The sequence below is a fragment of the Dermacentor silvarum genome, chromosome 3 (genome assembly GCF_013339745.2).
Source record: "Dermacentor silvarum isolate Dsil-2018 chromosome 3, BIME_Dsil_1.4, whole genome shotgun sequence".
NCBI lineage: Eukaryota > Metazoa > Arthropoda > Arachnida > Ixodida > Ixodidae > Dermacentor > Dermacentor silvarum.
This window is the reverse complement of record NC_051156.1, coordinates 180,397,251-180,423,865: the sequence shown is the minus strand read 5'-3', so window position 1 is coordinate 180,423,865 and position 26,615 is coordinate 180,397,251. Positions and strand designations below refer to the sequence as shown.

The 26,615-nt window shown below is 45.2% G+C and overlaps 2 protein-coding genes across 3 annotated transcripts in view; one reads left to right on the top strand and one right to left on the bottom strand.

Moving 5' to 3' along the window:
* Positions 1-144: 144 nt before the first annotated feature.
* On the bottom strand, positions 145-24,014 carry LOC119445058 (uncharacterized). Of its 2 annotated transcripts, XM_049663957.1 has the most exons (7): positions 23,913-24,014; positions 23,755-23,806; positions 15,494-15,783; positions 10,820-10,976; positions 8,648-8,822; positions 4,217-4,326; positions 145-1,308 (listed from the first exon to the last, which is right to left on the bottom strand). In XM_049663957.1, the coding sequence occupies exons 3-7, from the start codon at positions 15,781-15,783 to the stop codon at positions 649-651; spliced, it is 1,392 nt and encodes a 463-aa protein (XP_049519914.1). In that variant the 5' UTR covers positions 23,755-23,806; positions 23,913-24,014; the 3' UTR covers positions 145-648. The 2 variants fall into 2 exon arrangements, with proteins under 2 accessions (XP_049519914.1, XP_049519912.1); XM_049663955.1 differs by lacking the exons at positions 23,755-23,806; positions 23,913-24,014 and adding an exon at positions 17,323-17,482.
* A 211-nt stretch (positions 24,015-24,225) lies between these two features.
* The window catches only part of LOC119446165 (replication factor C subunit 1), a 45,678-nt gene continuing 43,288 nt past the window's right edge, over positions 24,226-26,615 (top strand). Inside the window, exons 1-4 of the mRNA XM_049663954.1 lie at positions 24,226-24,406; positions 24,741-24,962; positions 25,460-25,514; positions 25,667-25,750. Of these exons, the coding sequence (XP_049519911.1) occupies positions 24,404-24,406; positions 24,741-24,962; positions 25,460-25,514; positions 25,667-25,750 (364 nt within the window). The 5' untranslated portion in view covers positions 24,226-24,403. The remainder of the gene's footprint in view (positions 24,407-24,740; positions 24,963-25,459; positions 25,515-25,666; positions 25,751-26,615) is intronic.

Below are 26,615 nucleotides of genomic sequence, written 5' to 3'. Positions count from 1 at the left end.
CCCATCTCACGATGAATGTTGCTGCTGATGCGATTAGCATTGAAGCAGTGTAGCGACACACTGTACTGCCAACGCCGAAACGTGTATGCAGCCAAGCTCCTCTCTCGCACTCCCAAATGCACATGCTGCGCAGTCTAGTCGCAAAGTCCGCGCGTGGCACGGGTTTGATTACGCGAATAAATTTTAAAGCATCTTTTTTTTTTTTTTCTTTTTTGTCACTGGAGAGCAGCCTATATGAAGTGGCACATACCCAGTTACTCAAGTTGGCATCAAAGAGGTTCACTGAACCTCTTTGAGTGACCCAAGTTGGTCCAACAATTTGTTTCGAACCCTATTTCTTCTACACAGCAGCCAGATGTGCTACACATTAGACCATGGACTACCCATTCTGTGACCCACATTGGCGGAACGATGGTTAGAGCCAGTCAGCCAGCCCCCCAAAAGGTCATGAAGTACCCTAAGAATGCTAATCGCATTAAAATCATGTAATGCAATAGGTGTGGAAAATACGAGCAGGATACATAAGGGCCTAGAGAGCCGAAAGGAAGGCTCCATAGGGAGTAAATTCAATTTGCAAAGCAAACAAAACTCACTGTAAGTAATGTAACTCTCCAAAATGGAGCTGATATATACAACAAGCGAATACTCCTATGCACGAATGTTTCCAGCACACCCTACACTCTTAGAGCATATAACAGTGCACACACACACACACACAGCAATGCACACCCATGTACAACAAAGGTGAAATGTTAGAACATACTGTGTGGTGTAAGCCTGGTAGTGGCCTGTGAAGACAACATCCAACTTGACACTCTTCTTGACTGCAATCAGGTGACACGTGTCATTCGAGATGGTGCTGTACACTGATACACCAGCAGTGTTCACACCAATCCTTGGCGCTGCACGCGTGTCCTTCCAAGAGTGCATGTGGTCACGCAGAAGACTGGTGTGCAGCATGGCATCGCTGTATTTTATGGGCTTGGCAGTGGTGGAGCCAAGGACAATGAAACTCACCCGCGATGGTGGTGGAAGCTCGCAGCATGCGGCTTCTTCTTCCAAGACTGCTGTCTGATCAGATTCATTCTGTGCAGACATCTCGTGCAAGTCAAAGGTGCACAGCTTTTCGTCGTACTCCAGGGCATTTGCGTGTCTTAAGATTGCAGCCTCCAAGTGAATTGGCTGCTCCCTATCTCCCACGAGCGCTGCCTGGGCTTCTGTAAGCTGGACAACAGCCACAACCAGATCGCCAACCACAGCATAGCCAAAGACAGTGATTGTGTCTTTTGAAGCATAAGCTTTCTTCACCTGCGGATGTTAATTAAACAGGAGACACATGGTACAATGCGATGCCTTATACAATGTGCGGCACATTGCAAATATGGCTGCTCAGACTATTGAAAGCTGCTGGAATCTGCTGGAAACTTTTCAGATACAGCTGTTAGTAAGACTAGTCATACGTTAACAAAGTGAAAGGTGTGTAACCTACTGTACGGATGGGAACATCTGTTGCACCTTGGTTTTACTTAGGGAATAAGTTGAGAATAACAAGGGAATGTTTCTCTTTTCACTACCACCTTAACTTTTGTGGAAGAAGAGTAGCGGCATTATATACGTCGATTTCGCTTACCAACAATCTATTGACAACATGGCTGGAGAACGCAGCAACAGATTTGACCCTGCTCCTCACTCGCCTTCCCCAATTCGTGATGCACTTCTGACACCGTTGGTGCCTTTGGTACTGTACACATAATATTCTCAAAAAGCTGCAGGATAATGTAGGAATTTTTTTTTTAATATCAATGAATATTCTGTACACTTAGCACAACATATTATTAAATATATACTGAATGATGACACCTATTTTGCAACACAATCTTTTCCGAGAGAAGTTTATACATGTGAAGCTGCGCTGCCACAGTTAGCATATCTCAGACTTACGAAGTTTTCCGATTTGACCGATGGTCTTTAACAAACCGAAGTATACAGGGGGGATAAGAGACACTCCAGCAAAAGGCTGCAAACAAATTTTTACCACACGAGGTATTTCTCTTAACACATGCATAAATATAGGACAAGTGTTTTTCCATTCTGCCACCATTGGAAATGTGGCTGTGGCGGCCAAAAACTGAAACCAGTCTAGTGCTCAGTAGTATAACACCACAGCCATTAAGTAACTATGCTAGGTAGATGCGGTTGTCTTTCTGTACAACTGTGGCACAACATGCAACCCTGCGTATGCAAGAAAAAAATATACACTCTGAAGCGTTCCCCCAACAATAAGTGCTAAAAAAAATGTTTATGCTACCAATAGAAAGGCCATCAGCTATGACAGCCCTTGACATACAAACAATCCATGCTGAAGCTTAGAACGATTGAAAGCTGAATGAGTCAGTAAGGATTAATGTTTTGAAGATTAGGTGTATAAAACATGGACAAAAGAAAAACTAAAAGGACAACACAAACAGCGGCTATCAACTGGGAGGTTTCACAGTGGAAGAGAACAAGGAAGATGAAAATTGCTCATGGCAAGGCAGCACCAAACCATCAATCAGGGACACAGGCAAGCAATTTCTACCGTACTTATTCGATTACAAGGGAGCCACGATTATAAGGCGAGAGTGCCAGTTGGAGGACCCAAGAAAAAAAAATATTGCTTTATAATGTGGCTTGACGGCATCGCGGCCCACACTGCCGTAAAGCCACACTATAAGGCAAAAGTCGCGCTGTCGTGAAGCCACACTACACGGCAAAATTTGCACTGCCGTGAAGCCACACCTAAAGGCAAAATTTGTAGGGGTGTGCAAATAGTGAAATTTCATCTCAAATCGAATTTGAATCGAATAGTGCCAAATAGTGGCCAAAAATATTGAATATCGAATCGAATATCGAATACAAAAGATTTTATTGAAAATTTACAGAAAGAACAAATGATCAGAAAGAACAAATGATGTCTGCTCATGTCCTTGAGCACATAAAGCGGTGAGTGAGTGTTACCGCAAGGCTACAAACTGTCATGCAGAAACACACGCTGTTCCACATGACCTGGCTTCAGGCTCTCTCGCCACCATGCTACGGCATTTCCTGCAGTTGAAAACATGCGATCACTGGGCACCTCTGTAGCAGGGATGGGAAGGTATTGCAAAGCAATTTTGGAGATTCCTGGATACAGTGAAGCTCCATGCTCTTTCCAATATTGCGCGCGGCGACGGTAGTGAACACAGGATATGAAGAAAGAGGTTTGTGTTAAAGTGTTTTACGGCACTTGTGGCATATGCGACCGAACTACACAAAAGTCCGTGCCTTCATTTCAGAAGCGAAGTTGTGAAGGGCTTGACAGTTTTCTCATATGTGTGTTTTTTTTTTCTTTTACGTGCGGAAATGGCATAACCTCCTTTAATATAAACATGCGCTCGCTTTTGAACCAGGATACCGGTAAATTTTTAACAAAAGGCCTATTGTAATGATGTTAGCATTAGTTTTAACCACGCAACCCTAACCAAGTTGCAAATATTCATCCTTTGGAATTATTTGAAACTTCGAATACTAGCTATTCAAAAATTGAATTGAATTATTCGATTGAATATTATTCTATTCGAATTCGGAACTCGAATATTCCCACACCCCTGGAAATTTGCATATATGGCGGGGTGGGGGGGAGGGGGGGTGACTTCGAGACTAAAGATTCTGGGAAAAAAACCTCGCTTTATATTCGAATAAATACGGTATATATATTGGTTCAGGCATTGCAGTTCTTTGTGGAGGGTAACTGAAGGCTGGCTTCTGCAAGTGCTAACGCAATTAATTATAAAACAGTGTCAGGGACTCGGACAGAAAAAAGAAACAACGGGACAGAGTGCTGTTTTTTTTTGTTTTTTTCTCTCCTCTCCCTGTTTCCTCAATTTTTTTCTCTGGATGCGTCCCTGGAGCTGTTTTATAACTATGTTGCCTCACCAATTCGCTCAGCTGTCCCTACTTTCGCAATGCAATTACTGTTACGCAACTCCTTAACCATAAGATGCAATTTATTCCTTGGCCTAATGAAACCACTATCTTCATCTCAACCTTAAGACACGATTTTCATTCTCGTGGCTGACTTCACCATTTTCTTGTTGATAGTTAGCACATACGTTGACCTTTTCGTTGCTCGCGTACCAGAGCTTTAATGCCTAACCATCCATTTATTACTGTACGCCAAATGGTGCTTGGCACATACCAGTTCACTGTGGCAGTACTCCCTATCCCGCTCATCCCATCCAAACCAGCACACTCTTGCGACACAGAAGGGGAAGAACTGCGCGCACCGGACAGGCTTGAGCCCTATGCCTGCAAATCAAAGCAGATTGGGCACCCTTGAGCACCACCTGTCAGAATAAATCCGAATGGTTCAACACTTAAATATGCATGACGACATTCTCATTATGCCTTATGTCTCCCTGAGGTATCAGAAATGCTGTAGACTCTGCTTAAATGGAACTCTTTGGCAGAAGCAATGCAGACAACACAAAGGGGTTTGTATTGCCTTCTATCTATTTCTATTTTCACATTTTCACCTTGATTTCACACTCGCCCTATTTTCAAGCATTCAAAGCCAGTTCCCACTTAGGTCCTTCTTGTCCTCTGGCGAAAGTAAGCACACCAGATTTACAATTCACTTTCACATTACTTTTAAGTGCGAAGCACTTTAGGGGCCCGGGCTGTCGGTGTCCGTCGTGATCACACTCCGCACATGTGCTCAAAACAGGGTCAGAACAAGTGCAGAATTGATCAAAACCGGTTCAAAATAAACATGATTCAGAATAATTTAAAAGACAGGAATAATCAAGCATTAAGTGCATTAATTAACAGAAACTCGTTAAAGTTGGTTCAGAAATGCCAGACTGGTACCAGCACAGTGCAAGAGAGGGCGCCACCACCCCGCAAGCGCTCGATTGCTCCTCCCTCCAGCACTACTGCAGCACCGGCACATCATTGCTTCGCACTTCCCCAGGTTTCACGTTAGTGGAGCTTCAATAGTGCTGGATTTGAACTACACAAGTGCTGGATTTGAGCAGGACTTGAACTGGATTGGAATTGGATTTGAGCTACATTCTGCAAATGCATAGAGTTGCGACAAATCGTTCGACCGCAGTCGAAGCCAATTTGGAACAAGTTTCGCGCAATGTGCCGTATCGCATCTTTCTCGTCCGTCTGCTGAGGACTTCAAGCATAATTTTTTTTTTTTCTTTTTTCAGTCCTCTCCTTGCTGCTGCTTTGCTTTCTCATTTTAAATAAGAAGGAAGCTCAAGAGCTGCCTGCCACCACCACAAGGAAGCCACCAGCTCTGCAGTGCTACCCTTCTTCTTAAATGAAACACAATAGTAATTGTAAAGCTATCATACTTTTCAGACTTGTGCATGAGCTTCGAAAACTAAGCACTTTATGACAAAATCATAAAGCTTAGCAGGTATGCATGGCATATTTTTCCCATTAGGTGCTTTTCGTTATAGTATAAGGTTGGTCAGGCCTAACCAATGTGTTGTCACCAGCACCGCCAAGAAGTTAAGGCGATAATTGAGAATCCATCATACGTAGGGTGGAGATAGTGGCACCCATATGTATAATTTTTTTTAAATGTTTCAGTTTCACCCGAAAGGCGAAGCATCAATTGCGATAGCAACTTAGTAGAGAGCTATACGGAGTAAGGATAGTACTTTTATCAGCTGTATAAACTTGGACATGCAGCAGCACCAGCAACGCGCACAACTGTTGCTGATGCCGTCGCCATTTTGCCCACGTTCGCACCGAACGCGCGTGGCATTGGTCACTGTTGCCAGGGCCTCTAGGGGCGGCTCGGAGGTTTTCGACGAGATCAGAATGGGAAACTCATCGAGCAGCGTCGGAAGTCTTTACCACCTTCTCGCCTCGCAACGTTTTTATATAAATACGCAGTTGGTGCCGCAGCTAGACGTCGCCTCCCCTCCCTCCATGCAGCGTACGGCGCGCGGCGACGAGTTCATCGCTGTTGACGTCATACGGAACCTCACGGCAACGGCAACGGCAGAAATCCTCTTTGAGTGTCCATATAATTGCTATTGCAATAAAATACATACCCTATATGCTGCTTTCTTGCATTGCCACAGTGATACGATTGCACAAGGTTCAGTGCTCATGGCCGGAGACGGTACATTTCCCATACCTAAGTGCAAAACACTTGGTGCTTGTGTACAGTCCACGCAGAAAAAAATGCACTGTCATCTCATTTTGCCAAAGAAACTGCCTGACTTCATTTTTGAGAATTATTGCAGACCCTGATAAAGCGTGTTCACTCAGCTTGCACATAAGCATGAGCAGAATAAGACATGTATGGTTTGTTTTTGTCTGGTTTGTTTTTCTCTGTGCCCTCTTTTGGCACTGCTGACAGACTCAGTAAGTCACATGACTTCCTTGACACTAGCTACTGCAATCATCGTCAGTGTTCAAAGCACGTACCGCATGCTGTGTCAAAAGGCATTAAATAAAATCTGACGGTGCGAACGGCTCAGTGCTGGTATAAAAAGTGAGTGGGCCAACATTAGATCCTTTTTGATGAAGCTATGTTAGCTTACTCGGAGTCTTTCAATGGCTTACGTCTGTTTATTCACAATGGCACTGTGCAGTTGCCACAGTAACACCAGTCTTTGAAAGCATTGAAGGACTCTGGTAACATTATCAGTTATGCACAGCACAATGGCTTCCAAATGGGCTACTGTATTTACTTGTGTAAGGACCGCACTCCCACTTTGTGGGGGAAAAATTTTTTTGGGAAAAAATTGTGTCACTGAGTGTCATGGACTACTAGACGGCACTAGTTATCCTGCTGACAACCGCATTGTCACCATCATCCTATCCTGCACAGAAGTGCTTGAGATAAGCCGGAGTAACCCAGGTGGAACCTAACCATAACTTTGGTAGCAGACTTCAACTAAGCGGTGCTGGTTGTAGGCCTAGCTGGCAGGTGGCAAGCCATTGAGGGAATTTAAGCCATAAGATGTTCGCAGGAGTAGACAACATCGATGATTGGGTTTGAGATCTCATACACAAGCTGGACAGAATGGCCATGTACGTGAAGCAGATTTTGGGTCCTTGGGCTTACGCGTAAGCTGGCAGCTACTGTGAATGCCTACCAATTAAGTTTGTACGTGTGCTTACTGGACGGATCAGCGTAAGCTCGCGTGTGAGAATAAAGCCAATAAAGTTCCAGACTAATTTTGTGCATCACAGTCTAAACTGACAGTGTCGTAGAAAAGGTCACATGCATGGGTATCTGCACTTCCCGGTGACCCACGACACGCACCGGGCTGCACGATGGGTGAATGCAAAACGTACCTGCAGCCTTGGCCATCCCGAAATTTCAAGTGAATTTTATTTTAATGGAGCACAACATTGAACAAAACTCTGTAAACAAATCTGCTGTGCTGGAGGCTAAAAAAAAAAGTAAAAATTTGATTTTAACGTTGCCATTTATTTCTTAAGACTGCCACATTATTCAGACATCTTCATGGCAATCTCAGGGTGTAAAAAAATTGTTCGACAACTGTAAATGTGTTCATAGTAGGCTGCCAGTGGTTATCTTACTCCGCATAGCAGTTGAGGCACAGTTCAATGCTTCAGTGAGTAGTCATATGCCTGCTTCGTTTATAGCCCGAGAGAAGAAAAAAGGGGGCGGACTTTGACACGTTAATATGGTACTCAATTCAAGATGTGAAAATTATTAAAACCAGGCTTCCCCCTACAGAGATGTTTACTACAGAGAAAACCATCTGATGCTTAGAGAGACACAAAGAGGAACATGAAGTCAATTTAGACTCGTAAAATTTTTTTTTTTGAAAACTCAATTTTCGTTATTGTAGTAATAATAGGTTTACTATTAGAAGTGAAAATGAAGTTCAAAGTTCAAATTTAAGAGTTTTGCAGCGAAACCCCAGTGTCGGTACGTCAGTGTGACATCACGGATTTCAAAGTTTTTTTCATTTAGGTCGTTTTGGGGGAGGTGAGGGGTTCACTGAAAGTTCCCGAATCTTTGGCTCTTTTAAAATCTTTGGCTCCTTTAGACAGAACACAATGTAGTGCAATTTTATTGATTAGCAATTATCTAGGCCTTAGCAAATGCTGTCAAAATCCGTGGTGTCCCAGCGAGATAGGTGCGGGGACTTTAAGGCGTCATCACCACCCATCTTTCCTTTTTGCACCTTTTCTGGCTTACCAAGCTTCTTCTTGTCATCGCAGAAGGGTAATTTACTAAAGAGGGCAAAATCATTTCTCTTTTTAGTGCCTTTAAAAAGTTGGACAATTAAAGTGGGCTTCCTCTCATAAGGTCTCTTATTGGGGCAAAGCCGCCTTGACGCACGTTCAACTGCACGTGCACGCCACTCACGGATATATTCTTTCTTCCGCCTAATTCGGGGCATGTTGCAAGCACCATAAAGAGGCAGCAGCGCAACCTTCTATAGACGAGACCATGTCGCCAAAGCTTGCGTGTCTGCGAGTGATTCCCGAATTTCTGCAAGTAATTGCAACTATAAAAAAAGAAATAAAAACCAAGCGCAATTGATTTACAGTATCCCAGAAAGTGGTCACTTCTACATTTATCATTGCGCCCCCTGGTGCAGTCGTATGAATCGCTCACCATTGTCGCCATTGGCAAGCTCGGCAGCCAGCTTCATGTAGCGATGCAGCAGGGACGCGGCATCTCGAGGCCTAGGTGACCAGCCCATTGCGTACGGGTACACCTGCTCCCACTGCTTCAGTCGTGACTTCATGTACCTTTGGTCCAGCCCCTTGCTGTTTGTTATCGCTAGTACCTGCAGACATATTGTTGAATGTTAAGGCTTCATGTCAGCTGCTTAGGAGCACTTCAAGCAAAAAATTTACGCTGTCAAGGTCTCCTGCCCATCCGCAAAGGGCCTGCGACCAGCTAAACGAGCCTAAAATCAGCTACTAGAGCTAATAGAAAATCTGCTGACGTGGCAACACTGCTAATGATGTCAAATTTTTCTACGTAGTCGGGAAATCGACAGTTGAAAACCTTTCAAAAAGATCCACTACGCTTCAAGAAATAAAACATGCTGAGTAAATGCTGCGACACTTCACCACAACGTTAATGCTGTGAAAGATAAGGATTGCAAATCAGTGTTGCCATTTTTTCTTTTATTGCTATACAGGGGTGGAAGCGGGCTAGAACCTTTTGGAGAACCTAAGGGAGCAGGAATAATGCTAGCTTTGGAGCAGCTTCGGAGCATCAAAAGGTGAGTTTTGGAGCACTGCAAGTCCGTTTTGGAGCAGATTTCTAGGGTCAAACATCATCGTTAATTGCAATTTTTTTTATTTCTGGTAAACACACAAAAAAAGAAAAATTTAAATGGCTTTTACTTAACATTCAATATTGAACAGACTATACGTTGAACAAATTAAAAAAATATATGTTCCCATCATTAAAACACCACGGCTGACAGAGCAATAACTAAGAGAAAACTAGAGATAAGCGATGCTTTGAATAGCTAAATCTGGCTAGACTTCAGACAAATGAAAAATAAATGTTCGTGTTATTACAACACCACCGCTGACACGAGCAACAACTCAAAGAAGCCGAGAAATAAGCTAAATGTTGACTTTTACTCTTAAAATTCTACTTAAAATTCGAGTTCCGTGTGCTCACCAGCGCGCAACAAAACTTCGATGCCGCCGATGTGACAATGCCAGCTGTATTAGCCAAAAATAGAAAATGATCGGACAACCACTTTCCTGTAGCTCTTTCCTGCCCTTTCCCGCTCGCTAGCTTTTTCGGGCTGGTCCCGTCAAACCGCGCCGCCACGGAGGGAGCAGGGAGTTATGGGACTTCGCTTGAGCGCGTCACGTCGCTGATGACAGCTGAACGAATGCATCTCTCCTGCTCCCTGTGCAAAGCAGAAGTGACACTAACTCGCTAATAAAAATATATTTTACATATATATTTGACTTCTCGGCTAAGGAATGATTCACTTCAATTCTGACGACAAGAAAAAGCACTGTTCAGTAAACACACAATTTGCCACTAAGGCAACAACCTCCAAAAGAAACGGCATAATTGTAACACTAGGGCTATTTTTTAATTTTTTTTACCTACACATCGGGCAGAAGAGTATAGCACCAGGCAGAGGCTATGACGTCGTATGCTGCACTTGGCTGACTGGACTATAGCCAATCAGAGTGGACTGCGCATTGTCTCTTGCATCAGCAGACGAAGAGCTTCTGACTCCGCACTTCACCTGACTTTGCACTAACTGACTGTGTGTATGCCCTTGCCTGAAACTAAATGCCAATATACGAGTTTTCTTTCATCAACAAATCGAGAAAAAACTGCAGCTATATACATCACCCCCCCGAATGCACAACGCACAAAGACAACTTCTGTATGCATATATATTACACCACAGAGTCTAAAACAGCCTGCACCATCCGTGAGTAAGTCAAGTTTAGCTTCTTGGAAAATTAGCTCGCCTTCCTCTGTGACACATGGTCAGGCCAGCATTTCGCTATATCAGCGCTGATAGGCACAGACAAAATGGCCCCAAACATTTGAAGCGTCAGCTTGTTTGTTTGCTGTCTGCTGCTTACACTCATTGAAACTGCAGCGTAGAAAGTGCAGTTTTCATGCTGCACTACAGCTATATAAAATGGTTTCGTGTAGTTGGGCGGAGCTAGACTTTTTCTACACCAATAAAAAAAAAATGGCTACTTCCCACACTAACTATAATTGTGTAGCCAGTGTAGGTTACAAAATAGCCCTATACTGGTAAACAGGACTCCAGACAGCTCTTACCTCAGGCTTCAAGATAAGGTTCTTGTCGATATTGAGGATGATCACTGTATATCCATACGTGGCAGCAATCTGTAGGTACTGAGATGTCTCCCACACCGTCATGTTGGTGTTCCTGTTGATGATGACTGGCTCATTCTGCTGCATGTACTCAGTTATCCTGCGATGCCCAGAGAGGGGGTTAACTTCCCCTGATCAGCAACAGATATTCACGGTAATCCAAGTTACGGCCATTATTTACGGATTGAAAATTGCGCAGCCAGGGGGGGGATAACCTTCAGAGATCACAGCATGCAGTACCCTGCAGAGACCTGCATTGTGGCATAGTGGCTTTGACATAGCACACAGGATTAAATCCTGGCTGTGGCAACCAGATTCCGATTGGCGAGAAATGCCAAAAAGCCTAAGTGTCACACATTGGGTGCGTGTTTAAAAACCCCAGGTGGTAAAAATTTATCAGTAGTCCCCTATTACAGCGTACCTCAATTCACCATAATGTCATAATCATATTGTGACGGGGTGTCAAATAGATAAAAGCGGGACAGGATTTATAAACAGGGACTGTTGACAGAGATGGCCAAGATGGCTGAACACGCGCAGCGTCCCCTGGCGATCGTCGTCTTCTTCCTTAATGCAAGGAGGCGGCCCGTAACAACTAATCGCCCCAGAGGGCTGAGCGCCTTCGCGGCGCAGACTGATTACACGAGGAGGCGACGGAAAAGTACTGCTGCAGTCGGGTTAAGTGCACAACGTAACGAGATGGCAGGGAAGATAGTGAAGAACTGTTCAGTGGGGTGATCTCATAGTTCACGTCACTAAGTTGCCGTAAAACCTTGTAAGGTCCAATGTAACACGATAAAAGCTTTTCGGAGAGACCGACGCGACGAGAAGGAGTCCAGAGAAGCACAAGAGATCCCGGAGAAAAGCAGAGGTGCCGGTGGCTGTGGTCATAACGGTCCTTTTAGACTAATTGCGAGGCAGACAGTCGCTCACTAATTGAATTCCCGAAAGTAAAATGCGTCAGAAAATTCGTAAAGTCCAACTTACACAAAACCTACAGACATGATATCGTCGGATTGTAATTTGAATATACGAGAAAACATAATTCTGTTACGCGGCAACTCAAACACAAACCCTTCTTTCCTTGCTTACGCGGGTATGAACCATTAATGAGTCATTGCTTGTAGCCTCTGCCTTACGGTGCTATGATCCACTGCGATGCCCTGCACTGTCGCCGTGATTGGCCCCCCATTGTTTTCTGTCGGGCCCTGTGACACAGAAAATCCAGTGTCGGTATCGGCGTCAACGGCACCCGGTAACGCTATTGTGTACCACTCTTAAGGCGAAGCTTAAGTGTCCTCCAAGTTTTTTGTTCAGCTTTTGGGGCCATTTCTTTGTTACCGTTTGGCCTATTTTGACTGCTTTTTTGTCACGTTCCTTGGGCTACATGAAAGTCATTCCATTCTCACTTTCTTATCTTGGCTTTTCCTAAGATTATGATGTGGATGATGTGGTTCACCCGAACAGTGCGCCTGATGCGAAGCTAACGTAAAAAATGACAATCCAAACATTTTGGGTTGCGAAGAAAAAAAAAAAGATTGCAAGAATGTCACACCTTTCAGCACACATTTAGCTATGGAGTCAAAATCCAATGAGCCTTCCATTGATTTTTTAAGCTTCCCAGGCTCTCCAGGAAGTGCAAAGGCGAAAAATTCTGAATAAAATTTTCTCAAGATTTAACCCTGAAACTTGCATGGCAGCATCAGGGAGACATTATGGATATCTTATGGAGACATGATTGTTAGCGTGCATTGTATGCACTGCGCTTGTCAGCTTAAAATGGCCAGACCTGGTGAAGGGCCCTTTAAGGAATAAGAAAGTTCTCAAAGGCATGTCCCCCCTTAAGAGAAAGCCCACGAGAAACACCCGAATCAGTTTTATCTCCTGAAGCATTCGTTAAAAATCTTAAGTCATGAATTTCACAGTTTTTTAAGGCGGAAGCCTTAAGTGGCTCATACACCCGATGGCCTTAAAAAAAAAAAAAGAGCATTGTCTAGTCCTGTGGTACAAAAATTGTCATTATCAGCAATGGCTCATAGCCCCCTAAGCAAGCAAAAATGCAATACCTTATCCCACTCGTAATGCAGAGGCTACAAGCACTCAGCAAAGTGAAGCTAACAGTGCATACATTCATTGCAGTCACGCATACAACACACAGAAACGCGGAGTCTAGTCGAGTGGTCACAGACAAACAAAGAACTTTAATGTAGTCGAGTGGTACAAAAAAAAAAATTCATAGCCCTTCCCCTGTTGAGAAAATGGGGGTAAGCGAAGCTTGTGGCAAGATGACGCTGTCACAGGCGTTCTGCTTCATTTGCCCTAAACTCAGGGTCGGTGGCGCTTCGCTGATGTTTAGCCTCAACATCACGCTCCCGCAACTCGGGTGCGCAGCTCTTTGCTGACGTTTTGCCTGGGCCTCACGCTAGAATCAGCCATTGACGACGAGCCCTTTCCCAAGCAAGTTCGTGGCGCAGTTGCTCACACGCAGCCTGCTCCTCGGCAGAATGCACCACGAGCAGTCCCTTCCCATCCGGACGCCGAAACTGATCTAAGGCGAGGGAAGCCCGGCAGAAGGAAAGGGGCGTCAACCCTCTTTCCTTCTTTTTCCCTCCCCACGACACACCAAACAACCCTGATTGGTCATGCGCATCACGTGATCCAGCGCTGGCGCAGCTTTTCCCACACCTGCTCTACTCTTGGAGCAGCCGGGTCTTTTAGCGTGACACCACCACCACCACCGCCGCCGACACTTGGGGCAATACAAGCTTCGCTTGAAAAAAAACCACTTGACCTACTCAATGGCTCATAACCCCTGTAAGCAAGCAAGAAATGCAATGGCTCATATCCTCGTAAGGCTGAGGCTACAAGCGCTCAGCAAAGTGAAGCGAACAATGCATACTTTCATTGAAATCATCCATACAACACACAGAACAGCATGCATTTCAATCCCGTGCTGGAAGAGAAATGTCATTGGCGCAAATCTGACCCCGCTATACGAGCACGCAAAGCCGCAGCTAAGTGTGAAAAACGAGCCGAAGAAGCTGAACTGAGAAAGCAGCAACACAACTATGCGAGACGGCCCATCACCAAGTGTGCAGCAGGCTTTCGCCTTCACGGGTTACAGGAGTGTAACATGCTGCAGAACTTTCTGTGAGGCGTTTTTCATATCTGGGCAGTTGCGGGTCAGTAAATATTCTTGCAACTTTATAAGTTGCAATAACTTAGCTGCAGTTTTAAGAACTCCTCTGACTCTTTCAGAATACAATTCGATACTATATAGGCCCCAGCAGACGCCACCAAAATCAATGAAGTCGCTGCGAACTGTCGAAGCGCAATTTTTATTCATAGGCTGAATTTCTAATTTAAAAAAAAGCGGAAAATTAATAATTTTGAGAGAAAAAAAGTAGAAGCACGAATCAGCAACTCTGCACCAAGACCAGATATTGCAGTTCTGTAAGATGCATCTGTTAATCATCCAAAAGGCCAAATTTGACCCAGAACCTTCACCACTTATAAGACCACCTATAGGTGCATTATAGTGCTTACAATATGAAGTTTTATATTACGTGATTTTGTTACAATGTTTACGACGGTTCTGCAAAAGTCCTACTCGCATATTAGTGGTATAAAAGATTAATTTTATCCGCCTATTATTAGACGCAATTTACAGTATTGTGATATCATTTTTCATTGTTGAGTTGCAGAATCGTAAACTTGATAGTTTCGTTTTCTAGAAGTTAGTAATCTTAAACATTCATTAAAATATTGACAGCCTAAATTAAAAGTCTGCTTTTTACAGTCACTAGATGTTAACATTTTCTTGTGAATGCAACAAATTGGATTAAACTCGGCGCATTATTGTTTGCCGAGAATAACGAATTCTCATTTTCCATGTCGCTTGCGGGCGCTGATTGAGGCGAGAGGAGAGAGCTGCTCCATGAACAGTAGCTTAAATGCTATGTCTTTTTAACATTTCATTTGCTACTATCTTGGCTGCTACTAAGCCAACTTGAAGTATTCTTGAGGAAAGACGTTCCCTGGACGACACTTTACAACTTCATGCATATAACATAAAGTTCGGATGTCACCTGCATGGTGAGGAGGCCCTTTAATAGTCTTAACCTTAACCCTTTGTAGAGCTCATTAGAGCGATTTCGCGACACCCAATCTGTGCTAATAAATCAGAACGGGATGCTTAAGTGAAAGAACGCCCGATTTTGACCTCACGTGTGGGCATCCTAATAAACAAATCAAGAAAATGCAGGCATGTCACCATCTGTGACCCAGAAGAAAGCAATGATCTGCATGTACACGAAGTTTCTAATGATGGCGAACACCCCAAGAAATTAAACTCACGAGGCTGCACCCATTTAAGTGCAAAAATTGTAGTGGCTATCGCTGCAATACTGACTGTTTTACAGGCTACCATAAAATGCGAGCTAAATTTGCAGACAAGCGTATTCTTTCGTACTGAAATTCATTTCAGTTTTTTGTAATGAGCCCGTAAATTTCGCCCAGGAGTATCAAATAGTGTGAAACTAATTTTCAAGGTTCTAAAGCCTCCCATCAAAGTACTTCCAAAAGCAATTCAAATGTTTTTCTTCAGGCGCATCGTACTTTTTCCTGCACAGTTCATGAGACTGCTTCAATGTCTCCTTGGTCCTGGGTGGAGCCAAGGGCGTGAGGAACATCTTGTCCGCCCAGTACAGGCGGCTGCCTGGGTACAGCTCGTGCAGTCGCGTGGCCACCGTCCCTTTGCCCGAGCCCGGAGGGCCGCGCGACAGGAAGAAGACGCGGCCGTGGCTGCGCAAGAATTCCACTGTGTCGTCGTCCACAAGGCAGGGGAAGTCCACCACATCCAGGACTGTCGATGTCGTCCGTGAACAGCGTCTTGCTCCCATCGCCATCTGTGGATCGAGTGCACGCGTTTGAGCTCAGCTGCGCACAGTGGAGCGTGTTTTAGCGCATGCGAACCTATATTATGTGCCAAAATACGATCCGATGTGACGTGCAATTATAAGCATGTATTATGTGCCGCGACAAGAAACACATTGACAAGCGACAGCGTGCCGCGCTGTCGCGAAAGGCTCGTTTCACACGTTCCGCCTACGAGCGTCTGCAGACGCCAGCGACGACCGTACTGCACCCACTGATCTCCACTATGGTGACTGCACCCAACATTCTTAGACTAAGAACGTTGACTGCACTGCCCTACCGCCGGCTCTATGACCGCCGGCACCTCAACGTGCATTTCTCACCATGCTGCCGTGGTGCAAGGGGGGACAAGTTCTAACAGTCGGAACTGCAATCCTTTCGTCGCCGCGTCGAACCATGCGTCTCCTGCATCGACGCTGGGAAGCTAGCACTGTGCAGGCATTCCAGCGTGGCCGTGTAGAGAGCCCTGAATGTGCTTATATTCATATTCTTTCAAAGCCGTTTTAACACCGGAGCTGTTTAAACCGGCCGTTATACCATTTGTTGTCCACAAAAAATGTGGGCCAATCCTGGCGGTAGTGCAGAAAGGATCCAAACACAATGGCACATACCCCTGTGAACTAGCGAAGCTGAGCCTGGCTAAGTCTAGCTAAGCATGGTTGGAACTACTTAAGCTTAGTCAGTTATCGATAGCCAATCAATAGCTAATCAATAATTGATCAATAATCAATAAATTCTGAAAAATGCTGGGACTGACTTGGTAGTGCTTAGCCTAGCCGATATACGTGACCAATACCTTGCGATAGTCAATCGATAACCAAGCAATAGCTAATCGATAATCAATCAATAATCAATAAATTCCAGAAAATTCTGGGGATGACTTGGTAGTGCTTAGCCGAGCCCAAAAGCCAGGACTAGCTAGGTGCCCATCAGCTCCGCTGTCTCTTTAGCATTGCGCCTCCCAGTGCAAGCTACGCTAGTTTTATTTCCAATTATTTGGCAGACGATAGCTGAATACTAGTGGGGAAACCGAAGGCAAAACTATACTGTGCATTGCGAAATTCAATGACTCGCAGCAGATCTCACTTGACGAACGCATCTCTCGGCCACCATTGCGGATTTTCCATGCGCAGCCTCGGCCGCGCTGGAACGCAAACACACTCCAACGCATTCTATTGCATTCCAGCGCGGCCGTGGTAGCCGTGGCAGAGCAAGTGGAAGTTTTATTCAGCATTGAAACGTCACAGTCACTAGACACAACAAAGCTTGACTTGGTAGGAACGCGCCACAGCATCACAGTACGGAACGCGCTTCGAATTGCGGCGGGAAACGTATCCCGTGTAACTATCTTCATCATTAGTCACTATTATCTTAATCCGCGCGTTCACTCCTTTATAACTAAATTGTTGCTATGCGACGCCGTCAAGGAGGAAGAGGAAGCGCCTAAGCCGCCAAGCGTCTCAAAGCCAAAGAAAGCTATCTTTTTAACAACAAAAACACATTCCATATACCACAACTGTCCACACCTGAGATTGGCAGCCCATCGGTGAAACATTTTCGATTCGATGACATTTCGATCACCTGGCCTTTGAGCTGAAAATTCCAGTCCGGAGTTGACGAAGCACTGCTCGCGGCGTTCGTGACACTATACGGCTGAGGATGACATACGACAACTATTATCGCAGGGTGTTGCACGTGGCAGCTGCAGGGGAACCCAGTCAAACCCTCGCGAAAAATCGATAGCGCGGGTGTCCAGCTTGAACAGCGCTTATTGACCCTTTTCGCGGAGCAGTTTGCTCTAGAGGAACGAGATGGCGCTATCGGCGGCGCGCCATATGTTGGCTCAGCGAATGCGCCCGAATACGAAACCACTACTGCTTCTGCCCTGCTACTATGGGATCAGCTATCCGAAATGCAAGTGGGTGTTCGCTCATGCACTGTGCCCAATTCATGCTGCAAAATGTGCAACGATAAAGGGAAGACGTGTGCGGTAGTAAGCTGCAAAAATAGTGATTCACATATTAAGGAATGGAATCAACCTGTGTCGCCGCTGCTACATATGGACTGCCTGTGTTGTCGGCCCTTCACGATGCACGGCTTTCCTTGAGGATAAAAAGGATAATTCATCCGCCAGCGCTGTATAGCTAACCTCCAAAGAAAGGACTTCAACTCCGCAACGTCAGCATTTAAGAGTTAGTACCGCTCGTTACAAAAGGAAGTAACGCCACTTGCTGGCATAGTAAGTTTCTCGCACGTTATTTACACACATCTACCCCTACTCGCACGCAAACTTACACGCAACCTATCGCCAACGTATCAATAATAAGTGAATGTGTGCACGCTTGAATCAATGTGCTGAAGCGTGAGTGACGGCGACTACATCAAGACATGAATGTTGGAAGCAGAACGTTTCGTGACGGTCCACAGAGTAAGCGATGGACTAGCGATAATACATCTTTGCTACAAGCTACCACAAAGTACAGAACATTTACATTCCAAGATTTGTGCGCAGCAAGAACAAATCTATAGCAGCAGAGCACACCCGCGAGCGATTGGGCTGAAAATAAACAATCAGATGGCCGCACCGAGGAACTTTACTGAGTCAGAAACATGACAAGCCACTGCTTCAAAATGTTTGCCAAATAAAGAACGAAGAGCACACAGATCCCGATTTAATTCATAAGCAGAAAATTTGGGCAGCTTAATTGGAATACATTTCTGGCCCCGCTTTTAATACAAGCACTGTACATACTGCTCGCGCCGTTTGGACTAGTCGTAATGACCTTTGAAAGCACTTACATGTCCACTAAAGCTGTGGTCAAAGCTTCATGTCGTGCGCAAAGCCACCGTCTAAGATATGCGTCGAAACAGAGGTTTGCTGCGCTGCACCGGCATCGCGCGGTTGCATTGTAAACGTGGAGGCAACGGAGGCAGCTGAGGCAAGCAATGGACGCGTCACCACGGGATCAAACATGGCAGCACCCACGGGAGCGCCCCAAAAAGGGTCAATAGCTGCGCCTCCTTACTCCAGCGTTCTGACAGCGAGTTTCCGCGGCCATCGAGCGAGATGCGTTCATGTTTACCTGTTCGCGCGTGACACCGCGCTTGTCTATTTAGTTAGTAGGCGAATGTTTACAAGTTTAAACAGCCCATTAAACTACTATCCTTGCTTCGTATAGCTCTCTACTAATTAGCTCTCTACTAATAGCTCTCTACTAATGAAGCCTCACCACTTTGTTTAGGAACGGTTAGATTAGTTGAAGTGTGAACGCAACTACTAAGCTTAGCTTTACCAACAGCATGCAACTCCACAACGCCCTTATATTGTTCGCGCGTATCACGTCAATGCTGAAAAATGGGAATACTATATCTACAGAAGCAAAAAAAGAAAAACAACTCGGCATTTTGGGAAGGTCAAGGTAAAATAACCAGCAAGAAAAATAAAATAAAAAGCGAATGAAACATTGTCTGACGTGATCTGCTCAGCAACTAGCGCAGTATCTTTACGCTGAAATATTTCACTAGGTGGCGCGGTCGCTGCAGCGACCTTTAGCCTTTTTCTTGACACTGCAGATGAGATAAAAAAGAAAAAAAGAACGTTTTCTAGTAATATATCAGCGGTGGGCGTTAGAAAGTGGATAGTGTGAACTAATTAACGGTATAGGTGGCTATGATTATGTGAGTTACTTTTATTTGGTAGCTTTGAGGAACAAGCTGCAATTCCGAAGCACATGCATTGCTTTATGAAAGTGTAGCACCAGCCCCCAGATGCCATTTCCTAATATGTACTGCACCGCAATGTACTTCTCTGCAAAATTTTGGGGCAGATGTACATAATCGACATATTAGTGAGATAAAATGAACGCAACCTACACAGGCTGGCTTCAACCCGCACTTACAATTTACATGAACGCCTGAAAATAGTACTTCGCTCCCTCCAAAGTTTTCTGGGGGGGGGGGGGGGGGGTCTATGCCGAAGCCTACCCGCCCCCCTCAAGTGTCATTACCAGAGTTCTGTTACCCACATCCACGACCGGCTTTTTAACTTAATAATAAAGCCGGTCGTGCCCACATTATTTGAAGTTCCTTGTGAGTTGCCTCGACCTTCTCACTTAAAAGTGTATTGTAGATAAAAGCTTACTGTGTCATTGTTGGCGCAGTAGTGCAGGGGCGTAGCCAGAAATTTTTTTCGGGGGGGGTTCACCGGCCCGACGGGGGGGGCAAGCTTCTGCTTTCCTCTAGGTCACGTGATCGATAATAAATAGCGGTAGTGTAAGCAGACTCTAGACATGTATATCAAAGACATGGGACCGCCCCTACCTCCCCCCCCCCCCCCCTCCCGTGTGCTTGTGAAGATATTAAGTAAAAACTAAAGTAAGCTCATTAAATACAGTAAGTACGACAGGTACAGTGGGCGTTTGGAGCAACGGTCTCTCATCGCGCCACTGAATGGACCAGTCTTCGAAAACGCATCATTGACACCGTGCGATCGGAGAAGACATCATTAATTGTTAATTTCCGTTAAGCATAGATGGCGTCGTCCTCTTCGGGGCGAAGTGCGTTTCACAAGTCAAGGACGGCTATACGCGTGAAAATGTACGTGTGACCAGGCTATACCTACTCCCATAGCAATAACTTGTTCGCTGCTGTCTTTGCGCTAGAAAACTTAAATACGCGCAAAAACGCGTAAGGCTTTATTATTTTTTTTTTCGAAGCTTTCGTCGCCTCGCTCCCTCATACGAGAGGGTTGCATTTCCTGCGGCAAGTGCATGGGCCGCTGTGTCTTGCGCTGTGTGCGAGCGTGCAGCCGTCATTTGCCTTTACGTCAACAGATTCAGAATTGTACAGAATATTTCACCGCACAGCATAGATATGGCATGTGTACGCATTTAAAGTAGTGCGTGCAAGTCATTTCTGCTTCACTTACGCCGGTTGCAAACAGGAAGCGGCCTTGTACCTCACAGAATCTCGACTGATTGGTGTACTATAGTGATGCAGGAATGAACTCCGGTATTATTCAGTGCATAGTGCACATAAACAATTTCTCAGGACGCGTGAACTCCGACGAGAACTGTCAGCGTCTGCAACAAGAGTTTACTTACGCTGTACTGCGCACAACAGTAATTCATGCTTGTCGGCTGTCTGTTTCGTGCATTCTATTGCGAGTCGGTGGAATTTCACTGCTGTCATCAACCCCTTCGTGCGTACATTCCTGGTTTGGGATTCCACAACAAAACAGCAACTACTAGCCTTCCGTAATTGCTGGTTTGGGATTCAACAACACAACAGTAATTACCAGCCTTCCGTAGGGGCGCAATCGCAAACAAGAGACGTTTCTCGCGCAGACTAAGCCTACGTTCACACTTGGAAAGCGGCAAGCGGGCGGAAAGGCCAAAGCGGCCGGAAAATTTTTTCCGCGCCTGTCCAAGTTGTTCACATTTGTTTTGCTACCGCCGCGGCCGCCGCTGCCGTTTTCGTCCAGATCCATCTAGTCTGCGTACGTTTGTCGGCGTGGTGGCGCTCATTATCGCATTATTTCGAGCGGTATGTTCATTCTTTGACCCACGTACCGTCATGAAAAGTGATCATTTTACGCAACTTCGCGTGTCATCTGCGACCTTCGGTAAATTCCTCGTTGGCGTTCCGTAATTCTCCGCACACGGGCGCGGTAGCGCTGAGTCACATGTTGGTGCCTAGGCGTGATATTTTTTTAATAGCTTTTATTTACAAGTTGTAATAACATTTCATCATTTCGTATTGTCGGCGCCTCCAGGACACCAAAGAGCAACGGGAACACCACAGCTAAAACCTGGGCTGGCCCTTGTGTTGGGGCTCGCCAAAGCCTGCGCGTCCTACGTGAGACCTACGCTCCCAATCTATCGTCGCGACGAGAAAAGCACCCCGCGACTTCTGCAACATACCGTACACGTGCGAGGAGAATTATGGAGCGCCAACGAGGAATCTGCCTAACTATTGTCTGCCATGGAAGTGGAAGAAGAAATGGCTTTTATACTTCTACCTACTTGTTTTCTAGAAATGGACAATAAATAAACGGAAGACGCGGACACCTCGGAAACGGCGGTGGTGGGTTCGCCTGGCTTTGCAAAAGCGCGAGAAGTTGGGTCACGCCAAGGCTTCGTTGCCGCACCTCCGGTGGCGCGACGTTGAATACTATCGCGAGTATTGCTGACAGTACGTTTTAGTGCCACTCTTGTCGTAGAGCAAGGGCTGGTTCTTGATCGCGTCGATCAGCATTACAGCCTACACTTTTGGTGCCATGGTTTTGGTGCCCGGTGCCATTTTACGACCGGGTCCGGTTGTTTACATGCTAGTGTAACTTCCAGTGAAGCAGAACGACTTTCCGCCGCGTTTCCGTTTCGCCATGGCGAAAAAATCGGCCCGAGACCGATTTGGCTCGCAGCCTGTTTTTCTGCCTGTTTTGCCGCCTAGGCGAGATTTTGCCGCTTCCTACAGCTTCGAGACCAAGTGTGAACGTAGCCTAAAATCCTGCGCGAGCGCGGCCTAACCGGCACCTGAAGGGAAGCGGCGGAAATGTATACCGGAGATTTCGACCACCTGGGGTCTTTAACGTGCAGCCTAAATCTAAGTAAACGGGCGTCGAGCGTTTTCGCCATCATCTAAAATGCGGCTGCCGCATTTGTTGCTTCATTTGTTGCGCATTTGTTGCTTCAGAATGCGGCCGCCACATTCTCGCCCAAAACTTCACAGAGTGTGCAAGCGTTGACAAACACCGTGACAGTTTTTTCCATATGCAGACATGATTCGCTGTAAATTACCAACCCAAACGGAAGCGCCCAGGAATTAAATTGTGATAGTAGCACCGCTTTCATGAATTATGTCAGCGCGAAGCGACGAAAACAAAGGGTGAGTTAGTAGGGGGGGGGGGGGGTTGCTGAAAAAATTTCGGGGGGGGTTTGAACCCCCCCAACCCCCCCCCTGGCTACGCCACTGCAGTAGTGCACGGCTTTTAATTCATACTTTCGCTTTATTTCTGCAAAACCTGACACTGGGAGGACAAGCGCATTAGAAGCATCAGCGGCGGCTACCTCATCTGTATTTTTTTAGCTTAAACATTTTCTTTTTTAATTTCCACTGTGATCACCATGCACAGACACAATCTGTTTAAATATATACACAGGACAAAGTTTATTATTGTTTTTTTTTTTTTTTAAGGAGAAGGAGGTAGTCAACTAACAAGTATTTCTAATGGTGTGGATAGCTTATGCCTAGAGAACGAACATGTTGCTGTATGTACACCTCGCTTCAAATTGCCTTGCGTGCTTTTATGACTCTGAAAATAACCTGCAGAATTAAGTGCCCCTTCGGCAGAGTGTTTTATCAACGGCGTGCGAAATGCACGTGAATGATACGTGTCTCAGACTCTCAGTATTGCTTCTCTTTCCAGGTATACTAACGACTCGTGACCCCCCCCTCGCTAAAATGAAAACTTTCCGCCTATGCTGAGGCTAGTGCGAAATTTTCAGAACATACCCGTCAATGTACGCGGCAAGATGACCGATCTTCTTGCATGTATTTAATTGAACCATGGCAGTCGAATAATTAAGCGATGCCGCGGATTCAGTTCAATTTTCGCGCGCTTGGCAACTCGAACCCTTTCGCCGTGAGCAGATGGGTGGAAACACAAGACACCGAATGCGCGTCCAGGAGAAGCTTCCGCTAAACAAACCTAATACCGCAAGTACTGCATCTAGCTGTCATGATTTTCATGACGAGCCATGTGACGAGAGGCATCGAACGATCAGAGCAGCCGAGGGCCCCGGCGTTTGCGCTTATCAGGCACCTAATTCACGCTTCCGCTTCGTAAAAGCTGTTTTTCATTGACCAGCCACCTTCGGTAATGCTATACAATAAATCGGTGCCTGTTCTTGCAAACACTATATCATATACTATAGCTTCCTTACCCGCAGAGGCCGGCAGCTGACAACTGAAGCACTCCTCCTTTGAATCCATTTCCTATAATATAAGGAAAAGCAGCAACGCGTTGAAACAAGTGGTAAAGAAACAAAGTAAAGAAATTGAACCAAAAAACACGCGTCTCAATGAAACAACCCTGACCAACCTTTATATCGACTGGATCGAACCGCCAAGCTGCCGCACAGACCACAACCTCACACATCAGAAACGAAACTATGAGAGCCGTCAGCAGCAGCGAGCAAACAAGCATGCAAACAAGGCTCAACTATGCAACAAAAAACTATGAAAAAAAAATAATAATGATAAGACCGCAACATTTTTGGACGTAGCCAATGTAGCTCTCTACATCTTGTGGTCGCGTCTGTCCGTTACATTTATATTCTTACATTTACAATCCTTGAAATTATATCAATTATAGCCTAGGTTTTCGCGAAGAGTCAGCGAGGTAATCCAAAGTTTCGTGAGCTGTGCTGGCAACCGATCCCAAGACATGGCGCGAAGCATGGCGCGAAGTGATGTTTTTGTTGCGGTGGTATCATAAAATGAGAGCTTGTTTCGTTCGTAGTTCCCGCGTTAAAACCAACCATACCGCGGCGATTTTCTGATGCAGCCGTACGACAAACAACAAGCTTAATAATGGTTTGTATTCCCGCTCTACGCCTTTTAGCGATGTCAAAAAGCCAGTACGCTGAATTAACAGTTCCGTCGTGCGAATCGTGACAGTCAATCGCACTTCGGAATTCAGCGCGCGCGGCAAGGTCGCGGCAAGAAACGACTTGAAATGCTCATGTCCTATAAAACAGCATCATCGGCATGTCGATTGCATGCGTCTGTATGCTCAGGGTCGCCGGAAGGTTCTCGAATTTAAATGTGTCTGTGGTGAAATAATTCAACGGAATGTTCCTCGACACATCAGTCGAATTTCAGCGCCAAATTTTAGCTGTTGCGCTTACTAACGGGAACTCAACTGCAGGACATCCGCAAGTTCTTCACCTCTTCTGGGCCAGCGCCTGTGAAGCGAGCTGCTGATGATACAAAAAGACAACCTGATGAGAAAAGCAAGTCCAAACAGTCGACGAAAGCGGCGAAAGAGCCTGCGAAACCGAAGGCCTTGGAAAAGAAGGAGAAGAAAACTTCACCTGTGAAAGTTCCGAAGAAAGAAAAACATGAGCCGGCCAAGCCAGTGTCCGCGAAGGTACGTACACAGAACAGCTGTCTCTTCTTTTTTTTCTTTTGAAATGTCTGGTTATGTTCAATCAGACAGGAATGGCAAGATAAATTAAGCTTTTCTTCACAAGCGAAAAATAGGTCAGTTAGTATGGAAGCATAACTAATTCGGAGCGCGAACTACTACGACAAAAGCTAAGGTACTAGAAGAGATGGCAGCGCTGTGTCCTTTCTCTTCTCGTGCCTTAGCTTTTGCCCTAGCAGTTCGCGCTCCGAATTAGCCAAGCTTTTTTTGTTCAAACTAGGCTGCGATTAGTTCGCAAACTGACATGAGAAAAATGACGAGACTCAAGGAATTGTTTCTCTTTTGTTGGCGCTATCAATGTGGAAGTACAGACTTTTGTGAGTCCTTTATATAAACTTGCACTGATTTCATGGATTTATTCTCAACGTCTTAACGTCCACAGTCATGTGTTCACCTAAATAGACTTCAGTTTGCCTGCTTTCGATTTCCCTGCTTTTTAGGAAAAGAAGGAATCTGGAAAAAAGCCACGGCAGAGGATTGTCATGCTTGATTCCGGTTAGTTGGCTCTGAATGAAACTGCATGTGCATGAGCTGCATGTAGTCTTACGATGCCGCTGTCTCTCAAGAAAGTACTAAAACAGAGAGTTCTAAAAGCTTTTAAATGATTTTTAAATCATTGAAAAAAGAATTATATTCATTTTGTTCAGATTCGGAAGACGAAGAACCAATCCCCAAAAAGGCCAAGAAGCAAGCCAAAGAATGTAAAGCTGTAACTGTTGATTCTGATGAAGGTAGGTGTGTCATTTCATGGCTGACAATGCTTTTTTTTTTTTTTTTGCTATTTAATTATTGCCCCAAAATAGCAACAAACTGTCTGTTTTCATTAAAAGGAAAACTACTCTATTTGCATGTGAATAACGCAATCATGAATACAATGAGCATTCGATCTCTCCAAAAAAAACGGATGAAGAAATTTGTTATGTGCTTACACGTATCACAAGCCCGAAACATTTAGGAAGATGCTTAAGCTTCGCTTTTAAGAGTGGAACGCGATAGCATTCAAAGATCCCTGACTGCTTCTCACGGTTCCTGACGACTGCAGCTTATGCAACCATAATGGTTACTGGCAAACACTGGCAGCAAACGCTATGCACATAGGCGAGCTTTCTGGTAGAAACGCAGCCTCTTGCGTGGGCCGAGCCCGGAGATAGTGCACAACCGCGCCAAAGAAATTACATCATTTTTTCAGGTTCCTGTGTTTGTTTCACCCTTTTAATATTTCAGTCTGAGAAGATTTAACATAAAAGGCATGCACTGTGGGTGTTTTGTTTCATGACATTTGTTTGTGGATTGTCATTCTCAAAATTCCGAGAAATAGCTTTATCAGGAATGTGAGACTAGGTATGAGCAACATTACTGATAGAATGGGGTGGCAATATAACCCGCACATACCGCACGTCATATATGAAGGCGTGGCACATGCATATACCTAAATATATTTAGAGGGCCTGCGTGGTTGGGGATGATTTTCTCCGCCACCCGCCTACATCGCACGCCGGTTGCTGACGCCGGATTTTCTGCGACACGGGGCCCTTAACACTATCGCATTAATATAACACAAAGTGTGTTCTGAGGCTGCAAAATTTCGAATAAGAA

Bases quoted from the DNA above. Each gene is read 5' to 3' on its own strand.
- LOC119445058 (XM_049663955.1), bottom strand. From the start codon at position 17,355: ATGGGCTGCCAATCTCAGGTGTGGACAGTTGTG. The intron at 15,784-17,322 runs GTATATGGAATG...CTCGATCCACAG, and splicing joins CTCAGGTGTGGACAGTTGTG to ATGGCGATGGGAGCAAGACG. The intron at 10,977-15,493 runs GTACGATGCGCC...TGGGCATCGCAG, and splicing joins CATGAACTGTGCAGGAAAAA to GATAACTGAGTACATGCAGC.